The sequence below is a fragment of the Hyla sarda genome, chromosome 10 (genome assembly GCF_029499605.1).
Source record: "Hyla sarda isolate aHylSar1 chromosome 10, aHylSar1.hap1, whole genome shotgun sequence".
NCBI classification, from domain to species: domain Eukaryota; kingdom Metazoa; phylum Chordata; class Amphibia; order Anura; family Hylidae; genus Hyla; species Hyla sarda.
This window is the reverse complement of record NC_079198.1, coordinates 99265713-99289931: the sequence shown is the minus strand read 5'-3', so window position 1 is coordinate 99289931 and position 24219 is coordinate 99265713. Positions and strand designations below refer to the sequence as shown.

The following is a 24219-nucleotide window of genomic DNA, read 5'->3' as shown; positions in this document are numbered from 1 at the left end:
CAGTCTGGATAATATAATACAGTTGTGTCCCAAATAAATAGAGTACACCATGTGTGTGCGGCCAGCACTCTACCTTTTTTCTATGTAGTGTCCAAACATTGCCCTGTGCGCAGTGCTCCTCAGTGTACCATAGAGATGTCTGCTTCCCCCCATGTTATATCTATATGCAGAGGTAGCAGTCGCATCGGGGTCCTGGTGCCTTAGGGGGCCCCAAAGCACATCTGCCTCATAAGAGACCAGCATTATAATTGGCATGTGGAGCCCTGTTGCAAATTTTGCATCGGGGCCCAGGAACTACAAGCTATGCGTCGGTCTATAACCCTAGATACAGTATTCTAAAAGTCTCATGAAACTAAGTCATGGCCACAGAATTGTGGAGATATTACAGTATATACCAGTTCAGCAATGTTATCTACAACATGAATGGGATCTTTTTGTATATAAGGTGATCAAAATGAATCAGATTTTGCTTCAAACCATATATCTCTAAAAGGGTTGTGAAGTATAAGGCAATTTACACAGTGGGATATCTGCAATTCTGCACAAATTCCATTCAGCAAAGCTTGCGGAACGGAATTGCTGAATACCAGAATTCCGCAGGAATTGCAGCGGAATATCAACAGTATTCTGTCTTCTCAAAACACAGAATTCTGCTAAAATTCTAAGCCCCATTGTTTTCAATGGGATTCCACCGCAGAATTCTGCAAAATTAAAGACAGGTCTTAAAATTTTGCGGAATACGTAATTCAGCTGTGTGAATGGGACAGCGGAATGTCATTAAAGTGAATGAGCAGTACATTTCGGCAGAATTCTGCTGTGTGAAAAAAGCCTAAGAAGGCATAAGTAGTTAGTTTTTTTCCAAAGAATCAGCACTACTCTTATTTATGGGTTATGTTGGGTATTACAACTCATCAAGTTAATGCCACTAAGCTTCAATATCAGACTCGGCCCATGTATGTAGGTGGCACTATTTTTGGGGAAAAATGTAAAAAAGTTGATTAATATTAACATTTACATACTGTTTTATCCTAATCTTCCTATATGATGAATTAATGTTTATAAGTATATATAATGAAGCGCTGTATCTGTAACACATATGGATGTACTGCCCATGTGAGAGCCTAGGGACAACCTCTGTGTGCTGTAATAGCAGACATCAGTGGTTGTCGCCTACTCTGTTACCTGACTATTAGGGTTTATTCCCACAGTAGAATTTCCGCTTATGGAATTCCGCTTGCTGAATTCCACCTCAAATCAAAGCCCGTAGACCTCTATGGAATTCCGCACTCCCATTCACACTTCTGTATTTCCGCTTTCAGAATTCCGCAAGCGGAAATTCAGAAGTATGCATGGGAGTGCGGAATCCCATAGAAGTCTATGGGCTTTAATTTGAGGTGGAATTCCGCAAGTGGAAATTCTTCCATGTGAATAGGCCCTTACCTGTGTGGAAAAGATAAATAGCCAATTGACATATTAGAGGGAATCTTTCAGCTCTACTTGCTGAAGACACCATTGAATAGTTGTTGGGGTATGAAAGCAAACTGTACTTTTCCTGGAGTGGATGGGGGTTACTAAACTTATAAAATCACCTTTTTATTTCTCAGCCAAGTGTCATAGAGGCAGAGCCAAGCAGCTCAAGTGTCACAGCCTGTCCCGTCTATTGCTCACTAATATATCAACGAGAAAAAACAACAGGAGGTGCGCCCCTAGTGAGGACCGTTTAAATAAAATGAAAGAGATAACGCAAAGATGGGTTCTTACCCCTAGGTGTTGCGCTCAGAGCACAACACCTACAGTAGTGTCTATGTGCATTAAATCGAGGGAAACCGCTGCCACGAGGAACTTCCCGGTGTGACGTCCATCAGTCCGGTGGATAGCAATGGAAAGAAATATGTGAACAAGTTCCTCTCAAGAAGGCGCTGGTACCCGAAGATGAAAATAAACTTCTTTATTGGCAACGCGTTTCGATCCCGAACGGGGATCTTCGTCAGGCATCTCTGCCTGACGAAGATCCTGGTTCGGGATCGAAACGCGTTGCCAATAAAGAAGTTTATTTTCATCTCCGGGTACCAACGTCTATTGCTCACTGTCATCTCCTAGATCTTGAGCTGATCCCCGTACATTAGTCAAGGAGGGTTTAGGGAGGTGAGGTGTGTTAGGCTGGGGCACTTGAGAAGCTCGACTTTGCCTTCTTGACACTTGGCTAAGGAATAAATAAGATTTCTTTGGCAACTACAATCAGCTCTAGGAAATGTACAGTTCTCTTCTATACCTGACAGAGATCCAATGGTGTCTGCAGCAAATGCATCCGACAGATTCCCTTATAAATATTGTACTGATGTCTTAGGGATTTTAGGCATATAATACACACATTGATTAAATGCTAGTTAAAATGTGCCCAGTTGAGTAGATGTCTTTTCCACCCATATCTAACCAGAATGTATCTGTAAACCTATACATGGATATAGAACAACTAACAAATCCAATAAAACAAATGTTCTATGAGCCTGAGGATTCTTCTATATATTACATAATTATGTGATGTTTGACTTTTTGGTCTGTTTGTCTTTTTGTTTCCTGCTCATCGTTGCATGCGTATATGAAGTGGAAGGTACTGTACATAACCCCTGATATGTCACTTAAAAGCCACCCATGTCGCATTCCTTAGTAGGTGTCTTTAACCCTTGTGACGCATTGCTTGCAGACCTGCATAGTGATGATGGGTTGTTAAAAAGCCGAGATCCATCATGTTACCAAACGCTTATGTTTCTGGGAAAATGTCTGGAAGTTACTGAGGTGAATTAGATTGAAATGACAAATTCAGCGCAGCTTCACCTTTCCTGTGGCATTTCTAATTTAATGTCTGTCTCCAATCCAGAAATATAGAAAATGTGAATAATGTATTCTCTCGTTTCAGTGATGGGACTCAACCAAATAGTTCGGCCATTAAAAAATGACAATAGTCAGCAGTATAGTGGAAGATGATTGATGGCAGAGACAATATCCTGCCTCTACTCCAAAATAGATTCTCTAAATTGTTCCTATTCCAAATATATTTCTTAATTTAAGAAACAAACTGTCATATATAGAGGACTGGTTCCCTCCCCTGACACCTCTGCCTAAATACTGTAAATACTAGTAGCATTTCTAGTGTGTCTTCTCATGGATGAGTTGTGCTGTTCCTCTATTACTCCTCCTTGAAATATAGGAATAAATTGTCAAGTGGGTGCTACCATTTACCCTGTCAATAGGGTGTGTCTTGAGTCTGGCACTACCAAATCAGTACTAGATACTAATAGGGATTCACCTTGTTGCCAGGGGAAGTTGTAGTACCATGTTGTCAGGTTATTCATACATTGTTATCCAGAATCTACATTTTCACATAATTTGTAAGACTAAAAAGCTACCATATGTTGGTCATTGGGGGAAAACTAGTGACCCTTTCCAAAGGTGTAACTTAAAGGGGTACTCTGCTGCCCCAATGTTCGGAACATTTTATTCCGAATGCTTGGAGCGGGTGGCGGGGCTTGTGACGTAACGGCCACGTCCCTTATGACATCACACCACACACCCACAATTTTAGTCTTCGGGAGGGGGCATGGCAGCCATCACGCCCCCTCCCATACACTTGCATTAAGGGCGCAGGGTGTGACATCATGAGGGGGCTGGGCCGTGACGTCACGATCCTCCGGCCCCTGCATCGCCAGTCATCGGGGACGGAGCGAAGCTCGCTCCGTGCACCAGATGACAGGGGTGCTGCAGGAGAGATTGCAGGGGTTCCCCGCGATCAGACCTCTTATCCCCTATCAAAGAGGAAGAGATGCTATGATGCACCTTGATCCTCATTCCTCACCAGGGGAATAATTACCGAGCGTACTGAGTGCATCTTGGTTTGGTCCTGGGCTTTCTCCACCATTTAAAGGGGTACTCCGGTGGAAAACTTATTTTTTTTTTTTTTTTATCAACTGGTGCCAGAAAGTTAAACAGATTTGTAAATTACTTCTATCAAAAAAATCTTAATCCTCTCAGTACTTTTTAGCAGCTGCTGTATACTACAGAGGAAAATCTTTATTTTTTTTTATTTTTTTTTTTGTGTTGTCCACAGTGCTCTCTACTGACACCTGATGCCTGTATCAGGAATTGTCCAGAGCAGGAGAAAAATCCCCATAGCAAACCTATGCTGCTCTGAACAGTTCCTGTCACGGACAGAGGTGTCAGCAGAGAGCACTGTGGACAAGACCAAAAAGAAATTCAAAAAGTAAAGAATTTCCTCTGTATTATACAGCTGCTAAAAAGTACCAAAAGGATTAAGATTTTTTTTAATAGAAGTAATTTACCTTTCTGGCACCAGTTCATTTTAAAAAAAAAATAATAATTTTCCACCGGAGTACCCCTTTTTAAGAGCCCAATAAAATTAGTTTTCTTGTACTTTTACAGAATACAAAGCTTAAGCTACATTATGTCACACTAGAGTTTAGGAGCCACAGGTTGCCATTATCTTCCTTGTGGATGTTGTTGATTTCCTGTTCTAGTCCCATGATAGTCCTATTATAAGTGTCCCTTTATGTATAAAAAAATTGGATACTGTAATTAATAGGCAATAGTGATTATATGCTTGTAGCAGAACGATTAGCACATTTAGGAGAGGCCACTAAATATTTCTTAGAAATAAATGATGATATAGTCACATTATAAGTGATAAGGGGAGCAATAATTGTAATGGAGTCCAGATCAGATGATTTAGTCCTATGCCAAAGAGATTTAGCAGTAGCAGTAATCTATGGCATCTGGCGATCTTATAATGGAAGAAACATTCAAGGCCATTTTCCTCCATCACCGCTTTCCACATCAGTAGCTCTTGGTGTTTTTCCAGACATAAGCATTGAAGATTTGGTAACAAGCAGTGTGATTTCAGATGCAGTTGTGACTTCTGTGTGCTTTTCTATGATAGTTTTCCCCCCCAATTGTAGTTTTGGAACAGATTCCCTTTGATCTTTTGCAGGGTTTACAAAAGGAAGGAATAGGATTGTTGTCTATTTCATCAGCTCCTTACGGCAATGTCTGGAAACAAAGAACATATGGATAATAAGGGAACCACCAGATGAACCGCATAAGCAATATCTAGTAATACTTGACTGTCTCTTTATAGAGTCAAAAGATATCTCTGCATACAGCCCAACAGGAGCTGGAGACAACTATAGAGTGTTCCCTCAACGTACGATGGTAATCCGTTCCAAATGGACCATCGTTTGTTGAAACCATTGCATGTTGAGGGATCCGTGCAATGTAAAGTATAGGACAGTGGTCTACAACCTGCGGACCTCCAGATGTTGCAAAACTTCAACACCCAGCATGCCCGGACAGCCAACGGCTGTCCGGGCATGCTGGGTGTTGTAGTTTTGCAACATCTGGAGGTCCGCAGGTTGTAGACCACTGTTAGAGGAAGTTGTACTCACCTGTCTCCGCCGCTCCGGACCGTCACCGCTCGTCACCGCTGCCCTGGATGTCGCCTTCCATCGCTGTTGCCGCGTCCCCGAGGTGTCCCCGACGCTCCGGTAAGGCCTCTGCCTCTCCGGCATCCGCGCTCTCCGATGCCGCCATCACGTCGCTACGCACGCCGCTCCTATTGGATGACGGGACGGCGTGCGCAGCAACGGGATGATGACGATGGAGAGCGCCAACGATGCAGAGGATCCCGAAGAGGACGCGCCGGAGCACCGAGGACAGGTAAGAGACCATCACAGGGCACCGTAAACGGCTATCCGGTGGCAGCTGAAGCAGTCTGCGCTGCCGGATAGCCGTTTATGCGATGGCCCCGACATAAAAAAGCATCGTATGTTGATGCTGCCTTCAACATGCGATGGTCTCTGAGAGGCAATCGCATGTTGAAATGATCGTATGTCGGGGCCATCGCAGGTCGGGGGATCACTGTATACTGATCCAAGTTCTTATGCAGCCCACCACTGGAGACCATTAAAACTGTAATTCTATCAGTCAGCTGTAATACTGTGGGGTCCACGGGCTCCATACCATATCTGAGGGGTAGTGATCAATAGAAAGACATCAGCTCTGTATGTTTTGGATTTTTTATCTATAGACCTGAAGGATAAAAATCACATTTAAATAAAATCTTTTAGGCTTAGGTAATGCTAGGTTAATAAAGGGAATCTGAGCAGTTTCCAGCCCTCAAATCTATGGACTTGGCAGTTGTTGCGTAGAGGAGTTTAGAATACTTTGTGTGCTGGTTATGCAACCTGGCTGCCCCTACAGCAAGTGTCCAGGAGGCGTACTCTTCTTGTTAGGTGCCCAGAGCTTTCTTTACTGAGCACTTTTCTGGTCCCTCCTCTTAGCTATGAATATAGCTATTGTATATATAGATAGATAATGTCGCAAATAGGTAATAAAGTTTTAAAAATAAGAATGGCTTTGTTAAAACAACCCTTCAGAGAGGTGTAACAAGGTTATTGTAGCGAACAGTTTATTGCACAGCTTTTTCTCATTTTATTCATTTCAGGGGACAGACCCAGAACTGCACTGCTTGCTAGCAGTACATATGCAGGGAATATTCCCTTACTTCTCTGGCCATTTATAGGACCGCACCAGGAAATAAGCCATCTATAGGACAGCTGCAGGATTACAGCAAAGAAAGGATACATCACAAAAGCAGCCTTGGTATAAGAAATGCTACTGATGATGAAATTACATCATATAATAAATGGTGGTCTAAGCAGTGAACTGCTGATAATGGTGACTAAACTGCAGTAGATAGGATCACAGCACGGAAGGGTTTACATCATGTAAGTAGTCATGGTCTATGCTGTAAACTGCTGATGATGAGTAAAGGGAGGCGGGAGGGGATCACATTTAGGAGGCAGTACTGTGTACATAGTAAGTGCACAAGTAATTTCACAAGGGGTAGATGATAAGAAAGCATTAATTTACTTTTCAGGGACTGTGCGGACTCTCTGCAGGAGGCAAACAGGCTCAACTTACATTTACACAATCCTGGCTTTTTTTTTCTGTGCAAAGCATTAGCTAACCCCTCACATACACACTTTTTGTGTTTTGTCTTGGTCTCTCTGATGATAGAGATGGAATTCCCCGAACAAGTGCACTACGTCAGTTTGCAAGAAAGTGGGGCTTTTAGGGTAGGAAGTGATTTTTGATAAACTGATTTAGTAATATATTACAGATCTCATATGCTATTAAAGTGGTTATCCACCATACAGTGATTTTAGTAAGTACCTGGCAGACAGTAATGGACATGCTTAGGAAGAATCTGCGCTTGTCTTGGGGCTAAATGACTATTTTGTGAGATTACCATAACACTGTGGCTAGCTTTTTGTGAACTGGTATTTCCTGCTTGATTTTTTTTTCTATTTTTGACTACAAATCCCACAATACCATTTTCCTCCCTCCCACACATCAGCCACCCCACCCATTGAAACATAAATGAGCTGCATCCATTCAAAAGACCTGTGGTTTTCAATCAGGGTGCCCACAGCTATTGCATTAGTTGCAGATTGATCTCTCTCCCACCAAGTGATGCCTCCACCAATTGAAGCAGACAGGCTCCCTGTCATCAGCTGACTAGTGATGTCAGATCTCGGCCGCATTGCAACCTGGGAAAACAGTCACTTTGTATGCTGGTAAAAATAAATATTGGGGTGAAAATCACAAAAGAATTGTGAGAAAACCGTCACACACAGGTACAGACACTATATTATGTACTACACCAACTTTACAGCCCCTGTTGCATAGTCAAATAAAAAAAAATCCAGGAATACCCCTTTAAATGGGACAACATTTTTCATGCAACAGTGACAATTTTAATAAATTTTTTTATTTACACACACACACACATATTTATTTAGTGTAGCCACTATCTCCTCTTTGCTGCTTCCACATTTTGGACCAGTTTTTCGAATTCGATATTACCATATTATGATACCACAATTTTTCTGAAGTGTTCCAAATCACCTGTATAGATGGTTTATTAATAAACTCCTGGCTAGCTGCAGTATCCAAAGCTTGCTGCATATAATTTTAGGAGTTCAATGTGAAAGTATAAAGTAACCTCCCCTCCCTCCAAAGCAGTTTTCAGGTGGCCAGAATTTAGAAGATTTGAAGCTCTGCTTAAAGGGGTATTCCAGGCCAAAACTTATTTTTAATTATCAACTGGCTCCGGAAAGTTAAACAGATTTGTAAATTACTTCTATTAAAAAATCTTAATCCTTCCAATAGTTATTAGCTTCTGAAGTTGAGTTGCTGTTTTCTGTCTAACTGCTCTCTGATTACTCACGTCCCAGGAGCTGTGCAGTTCCTATGGGGATATTCTCCCATCATGCACAGCTCCCGGGACGTGACTTCATCATTGAGCAGTTAGACAGAAAACTTCAGAAGCTAATAAATATTGGAAGGATTAAGATTTTTTAATAGAAGTAATTTACAAGTCTGTTTAACTTTTCGGAGCCAGTTGATATATATAAAAAAAGTTTTTGCCTGGAATACCCCTTTAAAGGGGTTAGCCAGGATATCTGGATAACCCCTTTAAGAAATTTTTTCTGACCATGAAGTTGGGGGAGGGGGAGACATTTAAAAAAAATCAAATTGGCTGATGTCTTTTTACATTCCTAATGACAGTAAGGGCTTGTCTATTATTTTAAAGTAAAATGGTTCAGCAATCATTGAGTTTCAAGTTTCTGTGAGATAATTGTTTGTTTCATACTTTACTTTCTAATAACCATAAAATATGACTGGAAAGACTAACTTTTCTAAATTCACACAGGCCCAGATTTATCAAAGAATGTCTACGGTAGAGCTATTTTCCCACGTTTATTTGGGTGGTGGGTTTGACTAGCGTGCATCTTATTTATCAAGAAGGTGCAGCAGGATGATGAATTTTGCGCAGCTCTGCTGTGGTGGGAAAAGCTCTACCACATACACTTTTTCTAGACGCTTGTGAGGGAGGGAAGTAGACACTTTCCCGGGTCCTGAATTTGGCAGGTTAGGTGTTTTTACTTACTTGCACAGAGCTGCCGGGACATTTTTACTTGCATTATAGACGGTACAATCAAATTTGATTGCGATGTCTAAGGGGTTAAAGCCGGGCATTACCGTGATCGGTGATGTCTGGCATTAGAGATGGGTCCTGGTGGCAGATAGCTGCCAGGACCACCCAACTATGACCCTCGCTCCGCTCCTGAGCACGTGTCATAGAAGGGGAGTGGGACGCTGTCGTCCACAAGAGGTTGAAGGTTGAGTTGCAGAAGGTAGAAGTGATTCTCACGCCTACTGGTAGGTGGTGTAGCTCTGCGCCTAAAAAAGTACCTTTGCGCACAAAATAGCGACTTTTGACAAAAGTCGCAAATGATAAATACGTGACCACTGCATGGGCAAAAAGAAAAAGTTCTATGGGTAGGCAAAGAGTGAAACCGTCTATATCAAAAGACGCATAAAAGTCACTAAATATGCTGCTTGCGGCTGAACTGCGCCAAAACATAGACAAAAAAAATGCTCTAAAAGCAACGATAAATCTCCCCCATAGAGCTGTGTAACAATATTACGGGCCCACCAGTGACAACGCTACATAGAGATAATTAATGGTGTCAGCAGGAGACGCAGAAGTGAATTTAGCTGAGTGTAAGAATTTGCTTCTTAGATCAGATCTTCAAGGACACTTTAGAGCTAATCCATATGGAAAAATAATTAAGTAATTAGAGGAAAATAGAATGATGCAGTCAAGACAAAATCAGACAAAATCAGACATTAAAGCATTCAGGCCACTTAAACCTCCTAAAACATAGAATGTAGTAGTGAGTGTGTGCCGGTGATGTGCCATATTTTGGGGGCGGGTGTGTGTGTGTGTCAGCCAATGGGGCTATGTTAGTCCAGCACTGGAAAGTGCTGAGTCAGCTAACACATTCTACAGCAAAACACATAATATGGCACATCACCGAAAGGATGTCATTTGTGCCTCTCCAGATTGCATGGCATGTTTGACCCCTTAATGCAGACCGGTTGTCAGTGAAAATGGTGGTGTAAATAAGCACATGGTAGATAGCGTTAGTCATCAGCATTCCAGGCACCCCCTTATTTTATCTCTAAAGTTCAAGGGCATTCCCCAGCATGACAAGAGCCCAGGTAAATCTAACCAATGACCTCTTTATAGACTGACGACCAGTCAAATGGGATAGGCAGATACAAGTGACCAGTGGGGGATAAAAAGAACATGGGCTGAACATCCCTGGGCTCTTGCCTTGCTGGGGAATACTCCCTGGGCTTTTGAGCCTAATTGGCATAATAACAAAAAAAAGGCTTATATCTCAGCACTTGAAAGGTAAATAAAAATAGTAAAAAAAAAAATTCCTGGAATCCTGATAACTAGTCCTATCTAGCCGTGTGATTACTTGCACCCATGTTTTTCTACTCACAGGTCTCTTTAACCCCTAAAAGGGGTACTACCATGCTGACAACTTATCCCCTATCTAAAGGATAGGGGATAAGTTGCCTGATCGCGCAGAGTCCCCCCGCTGGGGACCCCCGCGATCTTGCACGCAGCACCTCGCTCTCATCAGGTCTGATGATTGCTGCCGATCACTTGGCCGGAGTATTGTGACGTCACGGCTCTGCCCCTGTGTGACGCCACGCTCCGCCCCCTCAATATAAGTCTATGGCAGAGGTCAAGACAGCTGTCTCGCCCCTGCCATAGACTTTCATTGAGGGGGCAGAGCCGTGACATCACGATACTCCGATCACGATCACCAGCCCCGTCATCAGACCCCGGATGTTTGCTCCGGGGCCTGATGAGAGCGGGGTGCTGCGTGCGAGATCGCAGGGGTCCCAAGCGGCGGGACCACGCGCGATCAGACAACTTATCCCCGATCCTTTAGATAGGGGATAAGTTGTCAGCACGGTAGTACCCCTTTAAGGACCGACCCATTTTTTACCTCAATGACCAGGTTTTTTTTATTTTTTTTTATTTTACATGTATCTCTTTAAATGGTAATAACTCTTTTTCTGAGCAGAGCGATTCTGAGAGAGTTTTTTCGTGACATATTGTGCTTTATATAAGTGGTGCATTTTTGACACATGCAGCATTTTTTGTGAAAAACTTCTAAATATTGTGAATAACTGGAAAATTTCTGGCTTATTTTTTTATAGTGTACACTGAGCGGTAAAAGTGATGTTATTTTTATTCTGTGGGTCAGTACGATTATGGCGATACCCATTTTATATAGCTTTCTATGTTCTTTCCTTTTCTGAGCAAAGTTCTTTTTCTGCCATTCATTTTCCACCAGCCGTAACTTTTTTATTTTTCGTCCGATGCCATTGACTAAGGGCTTATTTTTTGCGGGATGAGCTGTACTTTTTATTGGTATCATTTTTGTGCTACGTGCTACCTTTTCATCTTTTTTACTCCACTATTTGTACCAAAATTGGCAAATTTTGCGCTTTTTTTGATATTTTTTTTTACAGCGTTCACTGTGCGGGATAATTTACATTATAGTTTTATAGTACACGTCATTATGGTGAAAATACCGATTATGTGTATGATTTGTGCTTTTGATCTTTTTTGGTGATAATACAGGGCTTTTATTGGGAAAGGGGCATTTTTTTATTTATTTTTTACACTTCATACTTTTATTGAAGAACTTTTTATTTTTTACAGGTTATACTATGCTGCAATACATTTGTACTGCAGCACAGTATGACCTGATGAGCTGCTCACACTACAGCCTGTGCAGCTTCCGCAGCAGGCAGACAGGAGGTCATAATCTGACCTCCTGCTGCCATAGCAACCAACGGCGACCCGCGATTGTATCGCGATCTGATTGGTTGCTATAGGCAACTACGGTGGTCTAGTTGTTGTTGGGCATGACGTTGATGCTGGCCAGTGAGTATTGGTAATAACGTCACTGCTAATCAAGTACAAGTTGGGATTGACATAATTACTGACCAGTCTTATCTAGGTGCAAGTTCATTTCCAGCCAGTGCCACTGTCAAAAAGAGAGTGCTAATGTACAATATTTAGTCACAACTTTGTTTAGGATTGGACATTGTGCTATCAAACCTAAAGAACGAATAAAGCTACAATTGCAAGAAAAATTGAAGAGAATCCTTTTGAAATTCTTATTATTCTCAACGATAAACTAACAAAAAGTTGTACTGTTCATGTACTTCATTGAGCACATCGAGTAAACATCGACAATGCAGAGAGAAAAAGTAAAGGAAGGGTTCGTATACTCTTGCTTCTAACTGCATATTCATGGTGATGTGGGCTACAACAAGTTGATGCTTAAAAAAAATAATAAAAATAAATGATCAGTAGTGCATTAGAAATATGAACAATCCATGTGCAGCAGGAAATGTGTATTACACCATCACCTGAATATCTTAAAGGAGTACTCTGGTGCAGAGTATTCCTGCTCCATCCTGCCCGAGCTGCAAAAAAAATGAAAATGAACCATCTTTCACCTTCCTGGGTTCCCGCGGAGCGCCTTTACAGCTGATCGGTCCTCCGGTCCATCCTCTTCATACTTCCGTGTGTAACGAAGCGTCACATGGCGCTCAGCCTATCGCCGGCCGCCGCGATGTTCTGCCTCGACCGGCGATAGGCTGAGCACCATGTGATGCTTCATTATACATGGAAGTATGAAGAGGATGGACCGGAGAACCGATCAGCTGTAGTGGCGCTTGCAGAAACCCAGGAAGGTGACAGATGGTTAATTTTCATTTTTTTTTGCAGCCCGGGCAGGACGGAGCAGGAATACTCTGCACCAGAGTACTCCTTTAAAAAAAAAAAGGGTTGGGGCTTTTTAAAAAGTCCTCTAAAAAATAAAAGAAGCAATCTGATTGGCTGCTATGGGCAATGGGTCAAATTTTCCTCAGCGCAGGTCTTGATGAATCTCCTCCTTTATGTCCAACACTTATTGGCCAGCATTGACTACACACTCATTTTTCTTATACCCAATAACTAGTGGCTGGCAATAGCCTCATACCTATTGACTAGATAGTATTAGTCTCTCATCAAACAACTTCTGGCTGGTTATAACATCATACCACCATACCACACCACCCATCAATAGTAGTCTATCTCTAACCCCACACCAGATGACCTCATCCAACACTTCTTGGCCATCAGTGACCTAATAACCATTCTGTACCAGGTCTACCCTTGTATCATTTACAAAAGAGCATACATAAGTATTATACTTTGATTTTAGCAATACTATAAAGTTTTGTCATTTTCTGAACAAAGACACTTTAGATCATAAAATCTGAAAAAACACTCTCTCGTAAACCCCCTATCTCATAGTACACAGTAATTTCACATAAGTCTTTACATTGACATTATAAAGATGATCTGGATAATCATTTTTTATATTTAAATTAATTAATACCAAATATAATAACAACCAAAGTAATAAGTAACAATCTTACTAAGCAAACTAGGAACTGTCAAACATATTCCACAATACGCAGATAAACGAAGAAAATAAAAGCCGGCAACTGACCGCAAACATAGGTGCTTCAGTGTGGTGCGACCACCATGGATGCCTGGGAAGGTGCGGGAAACTCAGTGGCTACAAACCGGTAGGTTTCGTGCAGTTGCACTTCTTCCCACCTCACAAGGCCGGAAGAAGTGCAACTGCACGAAACCTACCGGTTTGTAGCCACTGAGTTTCCCGCACCTTCCCAGGCATCCATGGTGGTCGCACCACACTGAAGCACCTATGTTTGCGGTCAGTTGCCGAATTTTATTTTCTTCGTTTATCTGCTTACTTGTGTTTCTGGATTCCCAGGCACCACCATATTTTCAGCAATTATTGAACTGTTCCATGGACTTCCATTGCACATATTAAGCTTCAGGTGTGTTAGTCAGGTGCCTCCTACTTTTTCTATTCTTGTTTATTGCGATATTCCACAATACACTGTCTTTTATCATGGGGAGGCTAAGCCATGGTCATCTTGCCAGGGCCCAGATGGATTTATACTTGTTATATCCTGTCAGCTTTACATCCATTACACTTAAAATCCGTTTTGAATCCAAAATTGTGCATTAACAATGGGTTTTACTTACTCTATCGCAGTAAGTAGTAATGTGAGGTTAGCAGAACATAGGGAGAGTAACATGTATATCTCAATATTTCCTCACGGGTTGACTAAGTGAGAGAGACCAGATCTGATTCCCATGTATCTTTCACAGTTGTTGGAGATTTCTCTTGCTCCTGGTTAGAGTGGGAGCCTGACAGTCATGCCTCTTTGATATCTGGCAGGTGAAACTCATACCTATTTCTGCCGCATCATATAAAGGCATATCGAAAGGAATAAGGACCCTTAGTGACCATCATAAAAAGGCATATTGGTGGTCACTAATAGGGAGATTTGTCAAAACCATTCCAGAGGAAAAGTTGTTGAGTTGCCCATAGCAAACAATCAGATCGCTTCTTTCATTTTTCAGAGGCCTTTTTCGAAAAAGAAGCGATCTGATTGGTTGTTATCGGCAACTCATCAACTTTTCCTCTGGATAGCTTTTGATAAATCTCCCCCTAAGAGTTTAAAGGGAGTCTGTCAACTCTTTATCAGGCTTAGAGGTGCAAACAGCTGATAGGGAGATTAAACAAGTGACACCTGCCACTTAGCTTATTGCTTTTTGCACAATCATGTTTTTCTTTCATGATCAAGTGTCCTAGAGGTTGTGCTGAACTGCAGCATGCATGCCTCCTCCCTTCTTCCTCCACCCCTTCCTGCCCTGCATGATTGATGTGTACTGGAAGCCAAACAGGGAGAAATGGGGGGGGGGAGGGGTTCATGCTGCAGCTCACTACAACCTTTATTAAAGGAGTAGTCCAGTGGTGACCCAGTGGTGAACAACTTATCCCCTATCCTAAGGATAGGGGATAAGTTGCAGAGCGCGGGGGGTCCGACCGCTGGGGCCCCCTGCGATCTCCTGTACGGAGCCCCGACAGCCCGCAGGAAGGGGGCATGTCGACCTCCGCATTAAGCGGCGGCCGGCACGCCCCCTCAATACAACTCTATGGCAGAGCCGAAGCACTGCCTTCGGCAATCTCCGGCTCTGCCATAGAGATGTATTGAGGGGGCGTGTCGGCCGCCGCTTCGTGCGGGGGTCAACACCCGCTATCTGGCCGGAGAGCCTGGCCCCCGTACAGAGAGATCGCACGGGGCCCCAGCGGTCGGACTCCCCGCGATCTCAAACTTATCCCCTATCCTTAGGATAGGGATACGTTTTTCACCACTGGACTACCCCTTTAAACTTGGAAGGCAAACATGATTTTATAACTTTGCAAAAAGCCATCAGCTAAGAGACCGGTATTATTTGTTTTATCTCCATATCCGTTATCTGCCCATGTCTGCTGCTTCAAGAAAGAAAGATAAATAAAAAAAATACTTTATAAAACATGGAGATAATTCCTGAAGAGGATTTGACACATGCAGTCATACTAGCAGCTGTTTTTACCTTTGGGCCCAAAGCAATTGTTCCTTGATGTATCGCAATTATATGATGCAACTTCAAATATTGATTAAAAGTAAGTTTTAAAAATACTACATTATCTCCAGAGCTGTTCAAAAGATTTAAAATTTCAGGTCTCAAATATATGACACAGATAATTAATTCCTGTGGTTTCCCAAGCATTATATCAGGTTAGCCTTAAAACTTCCGGCTACCATGAAATATAACATTTTAGCGTGAATCTAAGTACTATACTTAACCCTTTTTTTTTTTTGTGACAGATGTATTTTCAATTGAAATAAACATTTTATCAACACTTGATGTATAAAACTCCATGAAATCGATTTACATGATCTTAATGTTGTCCCTATAAAGGAAGAAAAGTTAGTCAGAGAAAACATGTTCAACCCCTACAACTTTTAGAATGGGATTGGAATATGGAGAATTGTTTTTCTTGATGAAGGTTATTATTTCCAGACACATTCTGTTCCTGCCTTAAAGGCAATCTGCAGCAAATTACGCCATGATCTTTTGCGTTACTTAATTGTAATTAGGAATAAAGTGATTCTATCGAAATAGTTCATCTGGAGAACACGGGTGTCACCAAATCATCATGGACTGAAAGTTCACCGACCAGATTTATTAGCAGATATGGCATATTTCTGGATGAGGGTTAGGCTGAGGCTAATAACTCGATTGTTGGAGAAGAGCTTGGCAATTATGCTGTGAGACAGAATGGATTCTAGGTTTCTCTCCATTAGAAGTCAATTTCCTTTTTTGCTGCAAGATATTTCTTTCTCTTGGTACTGAAATCACACTGCAAACTGATTCATATCAAATTATTGTATTCCTCCATCCCATTCATATTATTTTTTTTTTGTTGAGAATGTTAATCTAAAGTTTTAATATTGCTCTTTGATGCTGGTTACTATTTAAAATATTAATCCGTGGAAACTTTTCAGCTTGACCCAATATTCAAGAAGCGTTTTCTGGGACGATTTATGAAAATGTATTCACTGCTAGCGAAGGAAAGGTTCTGCCTTTACTCTGGGTATATATTCTCCAGACGCAAGTCATTTGATATTTCTTTCACAGCCAGAAACATTGACTGTGACATTTGGGCAAAGGTGGAAACTATGCAAAGTTTTCTGATTACCTTCATAAGCCGCCTACTCCAGAGCAGTACAAAGAAGAATCCAAGCAAATGGAGAACTTGCAGCCAATGGGATTTAATTATTATTATTTTTTTTTTTAAAGAGGCAGTCTCATAAAAACAATCTAATTCCATATTCTACTGTAATGGAGAGTGCATCCAAGCTATTAGCCAAAGTATAGAACTGCTTTAAAGACAGCCTTTTCTATATTCAGCTGTTGTAGAGAATGTCACCCTCACCCATCTAATAGCCAAATCACAGAACTTATATATTTTTGTCTGTATTTTTTAACAAGCATGTTATATTTTATATGAAGCCGCTACAGAGAAAATGTATAACTTGCAATTGCTTTCCCCACACATAACAAACAATTGCAAGCGTCAGTATAAAAGTGGGTTGTCTCAATTAGATATTCCACTTAAAACCTTTAGTCGTAGGAGAGAGAAAAAATAGTTGGCAACCATGGTCTTGAGCACCAGTAAGAGCAGATATACTGTCCTTAGTCTGTGTTAGTGTGCCTATGATTTCCGCAATCTTCTGACATATCATAAGACATGTCAGAACTTTTATTTTGTGGGGGTTCAGATTCTGAGGCCCCCAATGATCTCTAAAACAAAGGGGCAAATGCACTCTGTTGAGTCCTATACCTTTTGTCTCTCCTCAGAAACTTGTTGTAAGACGTGCTAGGGGCTACTATAGAAATGAGTTTAAAAAGAAAACTTTGTTCTAGACTTTCCATCAATTGTAAGTTATTCATACTGCCAGTGAAGGAGAAAGTACTCTGAAAAACTAGATAGACTACTGGATAATTCACCCTTTTATAAAAAGGAATGCTTAGTACTATGAGCATTGTAGGCCTAAGTGAACTTTAGAAAATCCAACATTTATATAACCATGTATTAAATTATTTGTGCTACAGAAATGAACTAATATAAATGAACTAATCCCAATGCCCCCAATGAAACTTAAAGGAGTATTAGAATCTTAGAAATGTTTGGTGTATGGAAAGTACAGTATATCCCTTATATATCTGCTTGGTGCCAATTTCTCTTTCAGTACTCATTCATCAGGGGAGTGAAGGTCTCCTCCTCCCTAACATGCACTCCAGAAAGGAAGAGACAAGATGTGCATTTACTTCTCTCCATTGCAGTTGATATATAAATATAACAACCATATATGTGACCAAACAGAATGTTATCGGGGAATGCATGTTGTTTCCACTTATGCACCCCTAAGCTATGATCACTATGCGCATCCTTCATCACTGACCCTAAGCTAGGTGCCCTTTTTATATGCTTTTACAACAATAAGAAGACTCTGTGGCCAGTATTAGGGGATCCGGTACACTTACTGATCCCTGTAATCATGCTATAAAGTGAATTTTAGTTGATGATCTATAAATTATGAATCTATAAAATATACATCTATTGGTAGAACCAACCAGGGGAATAACATTAAATAGTTGATAACTTCATTTCATAAGAGCACGTTGATGTAGGCCTTTCATAGCACTTAAAACGAAGCTACGATCCCGTCCCGGTGGCAGGATTTCTGTTTGTGTCCCAACCGCTAAGTAGCACTAGACCACAGCAATCAGGATATGGATTAGGTGGAAGTCCCACAGACTTTCATAGGACCTTAGGCAAAACCATTTCCTGATTACTGTAGTCTAAGGCTGTGAGGTTGCCAGAAGATGTAACTGTTAACGGTGTAACGTGAAATACTAGATGTAACACGTAACGGTGTTACGCTTTAAAATGACCAAATGGTAAAGCAGTGTAACAGTATATAGGACAATGCGGGCCTCTATGATTTGAGCATTGCTTCCTTAATTTTTATGAAGAGCTGTTCTTAAATTCTTCTTAAACCTACAAACATTAGAGGGGGTGCATGCAACTCTTTGTTTTTCAATGAGCAAAAGTACTCAATGGTTCAAAAATGTGTTAAAAAGAAGGAAAGACAAGAAACCATTGTAAAGTTCTGCTTACAATAAACTGCAAGACGTCTGATCATACAGATCTTACTTATAAGCCTATTAGACAAAAAACTCTAAGATCTAAAGTAAAGGTTTGAGTGATGGCTGAAATCTATAAATTTAGAAATTGGTTTTGCGCCGTCTCTGCTTCCCATCTTCACCCTTTCATTATCTCCCATTAGCTAATACAAGAAAGAGACATATTTCAATTTTTCAGTCATTTTGTAAGAAGTTCCTGTGTCTAGACAGCGTGATGGAAATATTTAAAAATGTATGAGCCTTCACAGGCTCCTGTGAAGTCCCCAGAATTTTCTTAGCTAAATTAATATTTGTAGATGTTTCACCTAAGGAATTCACCACCAACCATTCAATAAAGACATCATTATCTCACAAAAATCTGATACTGTATGTCTGGGTATCTACGGCCTGTGCCTGTTCACGGACTGCATGCGTGGTTACCAGTAAACACATTTCATGTTATGCTATTCATGGGTGTACTTACTTTTACTAGATTCTATCTTTATCCTTAGTCTTGCAAAAGTACAGGCACATTTTACTCATGTATCTCCATCATATCTATAGGCTTCCACCAATAGGAAGCAAGTGGAAAACATAGCAAAGAAGAGACTTGATTCATTGATGAAGGAATCCAAAATCCGGGACTGTGAGGATCCTAACAATTTTACAGTCACCACATTGCCACCCGCTGGGAAAATCGGCCAGAAAGTTGAAGTTAAGAAGGTGCAATGCTTTGTTTTCCATATTGTCTGAAATTGCCACAATAATTGAAGGAATCTGTTCCACAAAGTCTAGGAAATTGTCAAGTATTTATTTATTTTTTGCTTATATTACAATAATATGTTGTCATGTGGTTTGATTTTTTTTGTCAGCCAAACTAAAAAAGGAAACTTGGGGATGGAAGTCAGAATGTTATTTGCCCCACATACTGTTGTCCAGTCCCACTTATCTGGTTCAGGAGAGAATTGGGGAACCTACTGGAACATCAGCCATTATGAACCATTATAGTCAAATGGAATTGTACTGTATAATGTTACTTTAATTATAAGGATATTTTAAGAAACATTGAAATTTTGCAACCATATGAATATACTGCATGTCTGCTCTTGTACTGGTGACCAAAAGTTAATGTTACTGTTAGTAAGAAACAAAGCAAGATCGTAGCTACATGATGACAAATTATTGCCATATATGTATGGTAGTGCAACTTGTGTTTTAAAGAAGTTTCACTTGTTTAAAATGTTTTACTTATTCCCCCCCCCCCCCACCCCCATTACTGCTTTATAAAAAGGGAACATGTAGCAACAGAATTCGACACATTCTCTTAAGAAGGTTCAGTATTTCATACTTATTGACAGATACAATCTAAAATACAATTACAACACATGGACGAGATTGTTTTCACAAATATCTGTATTTGTGAATGCTACATGTTGGTCTCCTTTATATAAAGCCTTCTGTATTTTAGGAGATATATTTATAGATTTTACATGTTTATACATTAATTTCTTATAATATTCTTTCAGAAGTGTAACTCTGGACCTGCAGTTGAAAGATCATCGGTAAGAAGTCAAGTTTTAACTTATTTGGTAAAGTCTGATTCTTCAATGGACATTGGATGACTATGGTATTTGGGGGGAACAAACATTCAAGGTGTCTATTATTAAACAATATTCTGTAACTTGATGTTCCCAGGCTAACCATATACATGGGATGAATAATCAGGCAGATTTATCAAAATCTGCCTAGAAGAAAAGTTGCTAAGTTGCCCATAGCAACCAATCAGATCGCTTCTTTCATTTTTCAGAGACCTTTTCAAAAATGAAAGAAGCAATGTGATTGGTTGCTATGGGCAACTCAGTAACTTTTCCACTAGACAGGTTTTGATAAATCTCCCCCCTATAAGTATGCTTCCTGATTTGCCTGTATAAGCTGAAGCCTAAATTCTGCCATCTTCTGATATGTCTTGTTTTGCCCATAGCAACCAATTACAGCTAAGCTAAGTTGTAATTAATTGCAATGTGCAAATCAGACAGTTTTTGTCTCGGACAAATTGATAAATCTTGGCCAAAGAATAAGTCTGGCTGAAATTCAGCATGTCAAGTTTTCTTATACCCGACACCTGCCGTCAGAAGAGAGCGGGTCTGGTTATGGTTGTAATATATGGGTTTGAGAGGTAACCGTACATTAGATTGTAAGCCAATCCTGCTGGAATCAGACAGTTTGGATGAGGCTTACTGTATCTCAAGTGTATAGCCAGATTTGGAGGGGATCGGCAGTCTGTGTATCTCAATTGCAATGAATAGATGTTACACTCCTGCTGTATTGCTAACCTTTACTTATTTCAATGCATGCATTAAGGAAGGTTATCCAGCCTGTCAAAAATGATGGCCCATCCTCAAGATATTAGATCCTCCAATATTAGATCAGCTGAGAGTTCCCTATTTATAGCAGCAGTGCAATAAAATGCAGCATTTTTCCATTCTAGTGAATGGGGTAACACTGTAATTTCTTGTACCACCAGTACAAATAGTGCATTGATGCGAGAAGGATCACAAGTAAGCACTGTGGAGACTGCAACACAAATAATGTGACCCCCTCCCTTCAAAGGGCTGATAATAGGGTTAGCCAGTATTAAGACCCCATACAACCTAATATTGGGAACCCCAAAAATTTTAGATTTTATAGTCATTATGTAGCTTTTGGTGCCCTGATCATTTTACATTTTTTAATATTTTTTTTTATATACCCTTCTGTTCCCGAGATATGAGGGTTTATATTTTGTCTGACATTTTAGGAAATTGGTCAGATGGGTCTGAACTTAATTTAAGTAATTGTAGTGAATATCAGGTGATGGGAGGGATTATACAGTCAGGGGTATGAATGTTGTACATTAAGGGGCTTATATGCCTAATGCACACTCCATGACTGTATAATCCCTCCCATCTCCTGATATTCACTCCCATTATTTAAGACAAAGTATAAACCTACATATCTCAGGAACTAAAGGGTGCATTAAGAAACTGTAAAAAGATGCGTGATCAGCTATTTAAAATAATGCAATCTCATTATTTGGGGGTTACAGGTTATCTTGAGTAGCGATGTTTGCGTCTAACATATTATTGGGGGTTTTAAAAGTGGCATAGTATGGACAATGGGTAGTGTAAGTATATTGCAAGCCATAACTATAAACTTGCTACAGGGCATTGTTGTTTTCTTTCCTATTCCTTAGCTTTATTACTATGGTAACTAAATAATACTATACATTTATATTTACTGGTTCTTATATTTTACTGGATTCATGTTTTTTGGGGGAGAAATACTGCTGTTTTTATTACTGGAAATTACTTAAAAAAGTGCATCTATGGCCTTATATATAGTCATATTAAATGGTAGCTCATAATCCTATATTTGACTGTAATGTAGTCCCCAACTTAGCATACTAAAACTAATATCTGACAAGTTTCAGACTTGTGATACCCTTTCCTAAGGCATCTCCATGATAAACATTTCTGTCACATCAATTGAATATGTGGGAAATATTAATTTCATAGAGGTATAACCTCTATGCCACCCATTTCTTACTTTCCCCCACCCCAATGCATGTATGCTCACTTTATATAGAGAATGCAAGATGCAGAAATTAAGTCAAATGCCGGATCAGCAGGCATTCTTGACAAGGACCCTCTTTCTGGAGCTATCTAACACCACCACATCCTTTCCATCATTCTTGGTTTGACTGGCTATACCCATGTTTGCTAACCTTATAGGACCTGTGGAGAGAGGATCACTGCCCAGATCCTTCTCCAATAAATAAGAGAAGCAGTCAACCTGGACTGGCTACCCCTTTTTTCCATGGGCCCTATGATGGAAAATGCTATCTTAAAGGAGTTCTGTAGTAAAAGATAACTTATCCCCTATCCAAAGGATAGGGGATAAGTTATAGACCTCTAGGATCCCGCAATCTCCTGAATGGGCCCTGGCAGTCTGCTGGAATGGAGCGTGCCAACCCCCGCATGGAACGGTGGCCCACATACCACCTCCATGTATCCCATAGAGATCCCGCTTCCTGCAGACTTCCGGGTCCCAGTTCAATTCCAGGGCCCAAATCGTGCGCAGGGGGGGGGGGGGGTTGGACCCCCAGCGTTTGGACCCCCTGAGATCTATAACTTATCACAAAATTATTTTTCACTGCACTACTCCTTTAAACAGACACCGCTGTTTCAGCAAACTTTGCATATTAAAATAGTTTAAGTGAACGTAAGAAGCTAACCAAAAAGAACAGAAGGAGGCTGCACTCGCCACTTCATTCATCTGTGCTTTATTGTCTGTCCATCATGGGGGTATACGAAGTGGGTGCTTTCAGCAAATTGAGCAACACATGTTTTGCACCGATCAGCGCATCATCTGGCTCCTAACCTTACCCTTCAGTAAACTGCTACATTTATACAGTCATACCTGCTACTCACCTGTGCAGTGACTGCAGTTCCGGCTTGCGAACTGCCTCCCCCTCTCTGTGCTGTGTCCACGTCAGGTCTGAGCCGCAGTTCCGGAAGTCGCCGGGCTCGATGCGTTATGTGATCCGGCCCATGTGACCGCCGTAGCGCCCCGCGCACAGGGAGGGAGCCTTCCCAGACAGTGGAGCAGCAACGGCATCACTAAGGTGCTGAATACGTGAACCAGGGTGCTTGGCAACCAAGGACGCCACTCAGCCTGACTGCTACATACTGCAGAGGGAAAAAGAGAGCAGTGCATATTAGATTTATCCCATAATAAGAATAAAAAGTAGAACCACCATCAACTTAAACTATTTACATATGTGGTGCCCCACGGGTGTATGGCGGGACCACGGATGTAGCGGTGTGAGTGGTGTTATCAGATAGTATTAACCCCGGGAGCAAGATGTTGTTAACCCCTAGTGTTCGTGACGCCAGTGTGGTTTTAGGATTCTGGAACACCACACACCCGGTTTCACCGCTATCCCAGTTGCTAGTACTGAAATGAAAGTCCACAACCAGATATGGTCAAATGGAGGCTTTACTGAGTAAGACAGATGGAATTATCTTCACAGCTAAGGCCAGATTTCCCAGAGAGGTGGCCAGGACCCAGAAGGACCTCGCAGCTACAGTAGAGACTGTATTTGTCCGTAGGGTCTTCTTTCAACTGATTATGTTCTATATTGCTCCCTGGGTTTTTTGGGGATTGTTGTAAAAAATTGTGCATCACAATCGAGTATTGCCAGTTCCTTCTTCATTTGCGTGAATGTAGGAAGCTTAATGAGTGATAAATTTACGTGCAGCCCATACATATCTATGAACAGGTAATGAAGGGGAGAGAGGAGAGGCAGTGGCTAGAGAGAGCAAGAAGAAAACAAACTGCAAAGAGAATACAGGAGTTCAATGTGAGTATTAGATCTCTATCTCTAAGCTTAGGCTGTTTTGAACTGCTCTACATTGTCCTCCATGCTGCTGTAGCTTCTTAGCACATAGACAAATAGACATGTGTTTATGGGAGATAATATTGAGGTTAGGCACTATTCACTAGCTCAGGGGCACATTAGAAAATCTGCAGCCTGCAGAGCAAAATTCGGATGAAAA

At 41.0% G+C, this 24219-nt stretch overlaps 1 protein-coding gene across 4 annotated transcripts in view; it reads left to right on the top strand.

Moving 5' to 3' along the window:
• The window catches only part of PLCH2 (phospholipase C eta 2), a 768337-nt gene that overhangs the window by 660130 nt on the left and 83988 nt on the right, over positions 1 to 24219 (top strand). For all 4 annotated transcript variants that reach the window (XM_056543367.1, XM_056543369.1, XM_056543368.1 and 1 more), the window contains 2 exons: positions 19187 to 19345; positions 20149 to 20184. In XM_056543367.1, coding sequence (XP_056399342.1) covers positions 19187 to 19345; positions 20149 to 20184 — 195 coding nt within the window. The remainder of the gene's footprint in view (positions 1 to 19186; positions 19346 to 20148; positions 20185 to 24219) is intronic.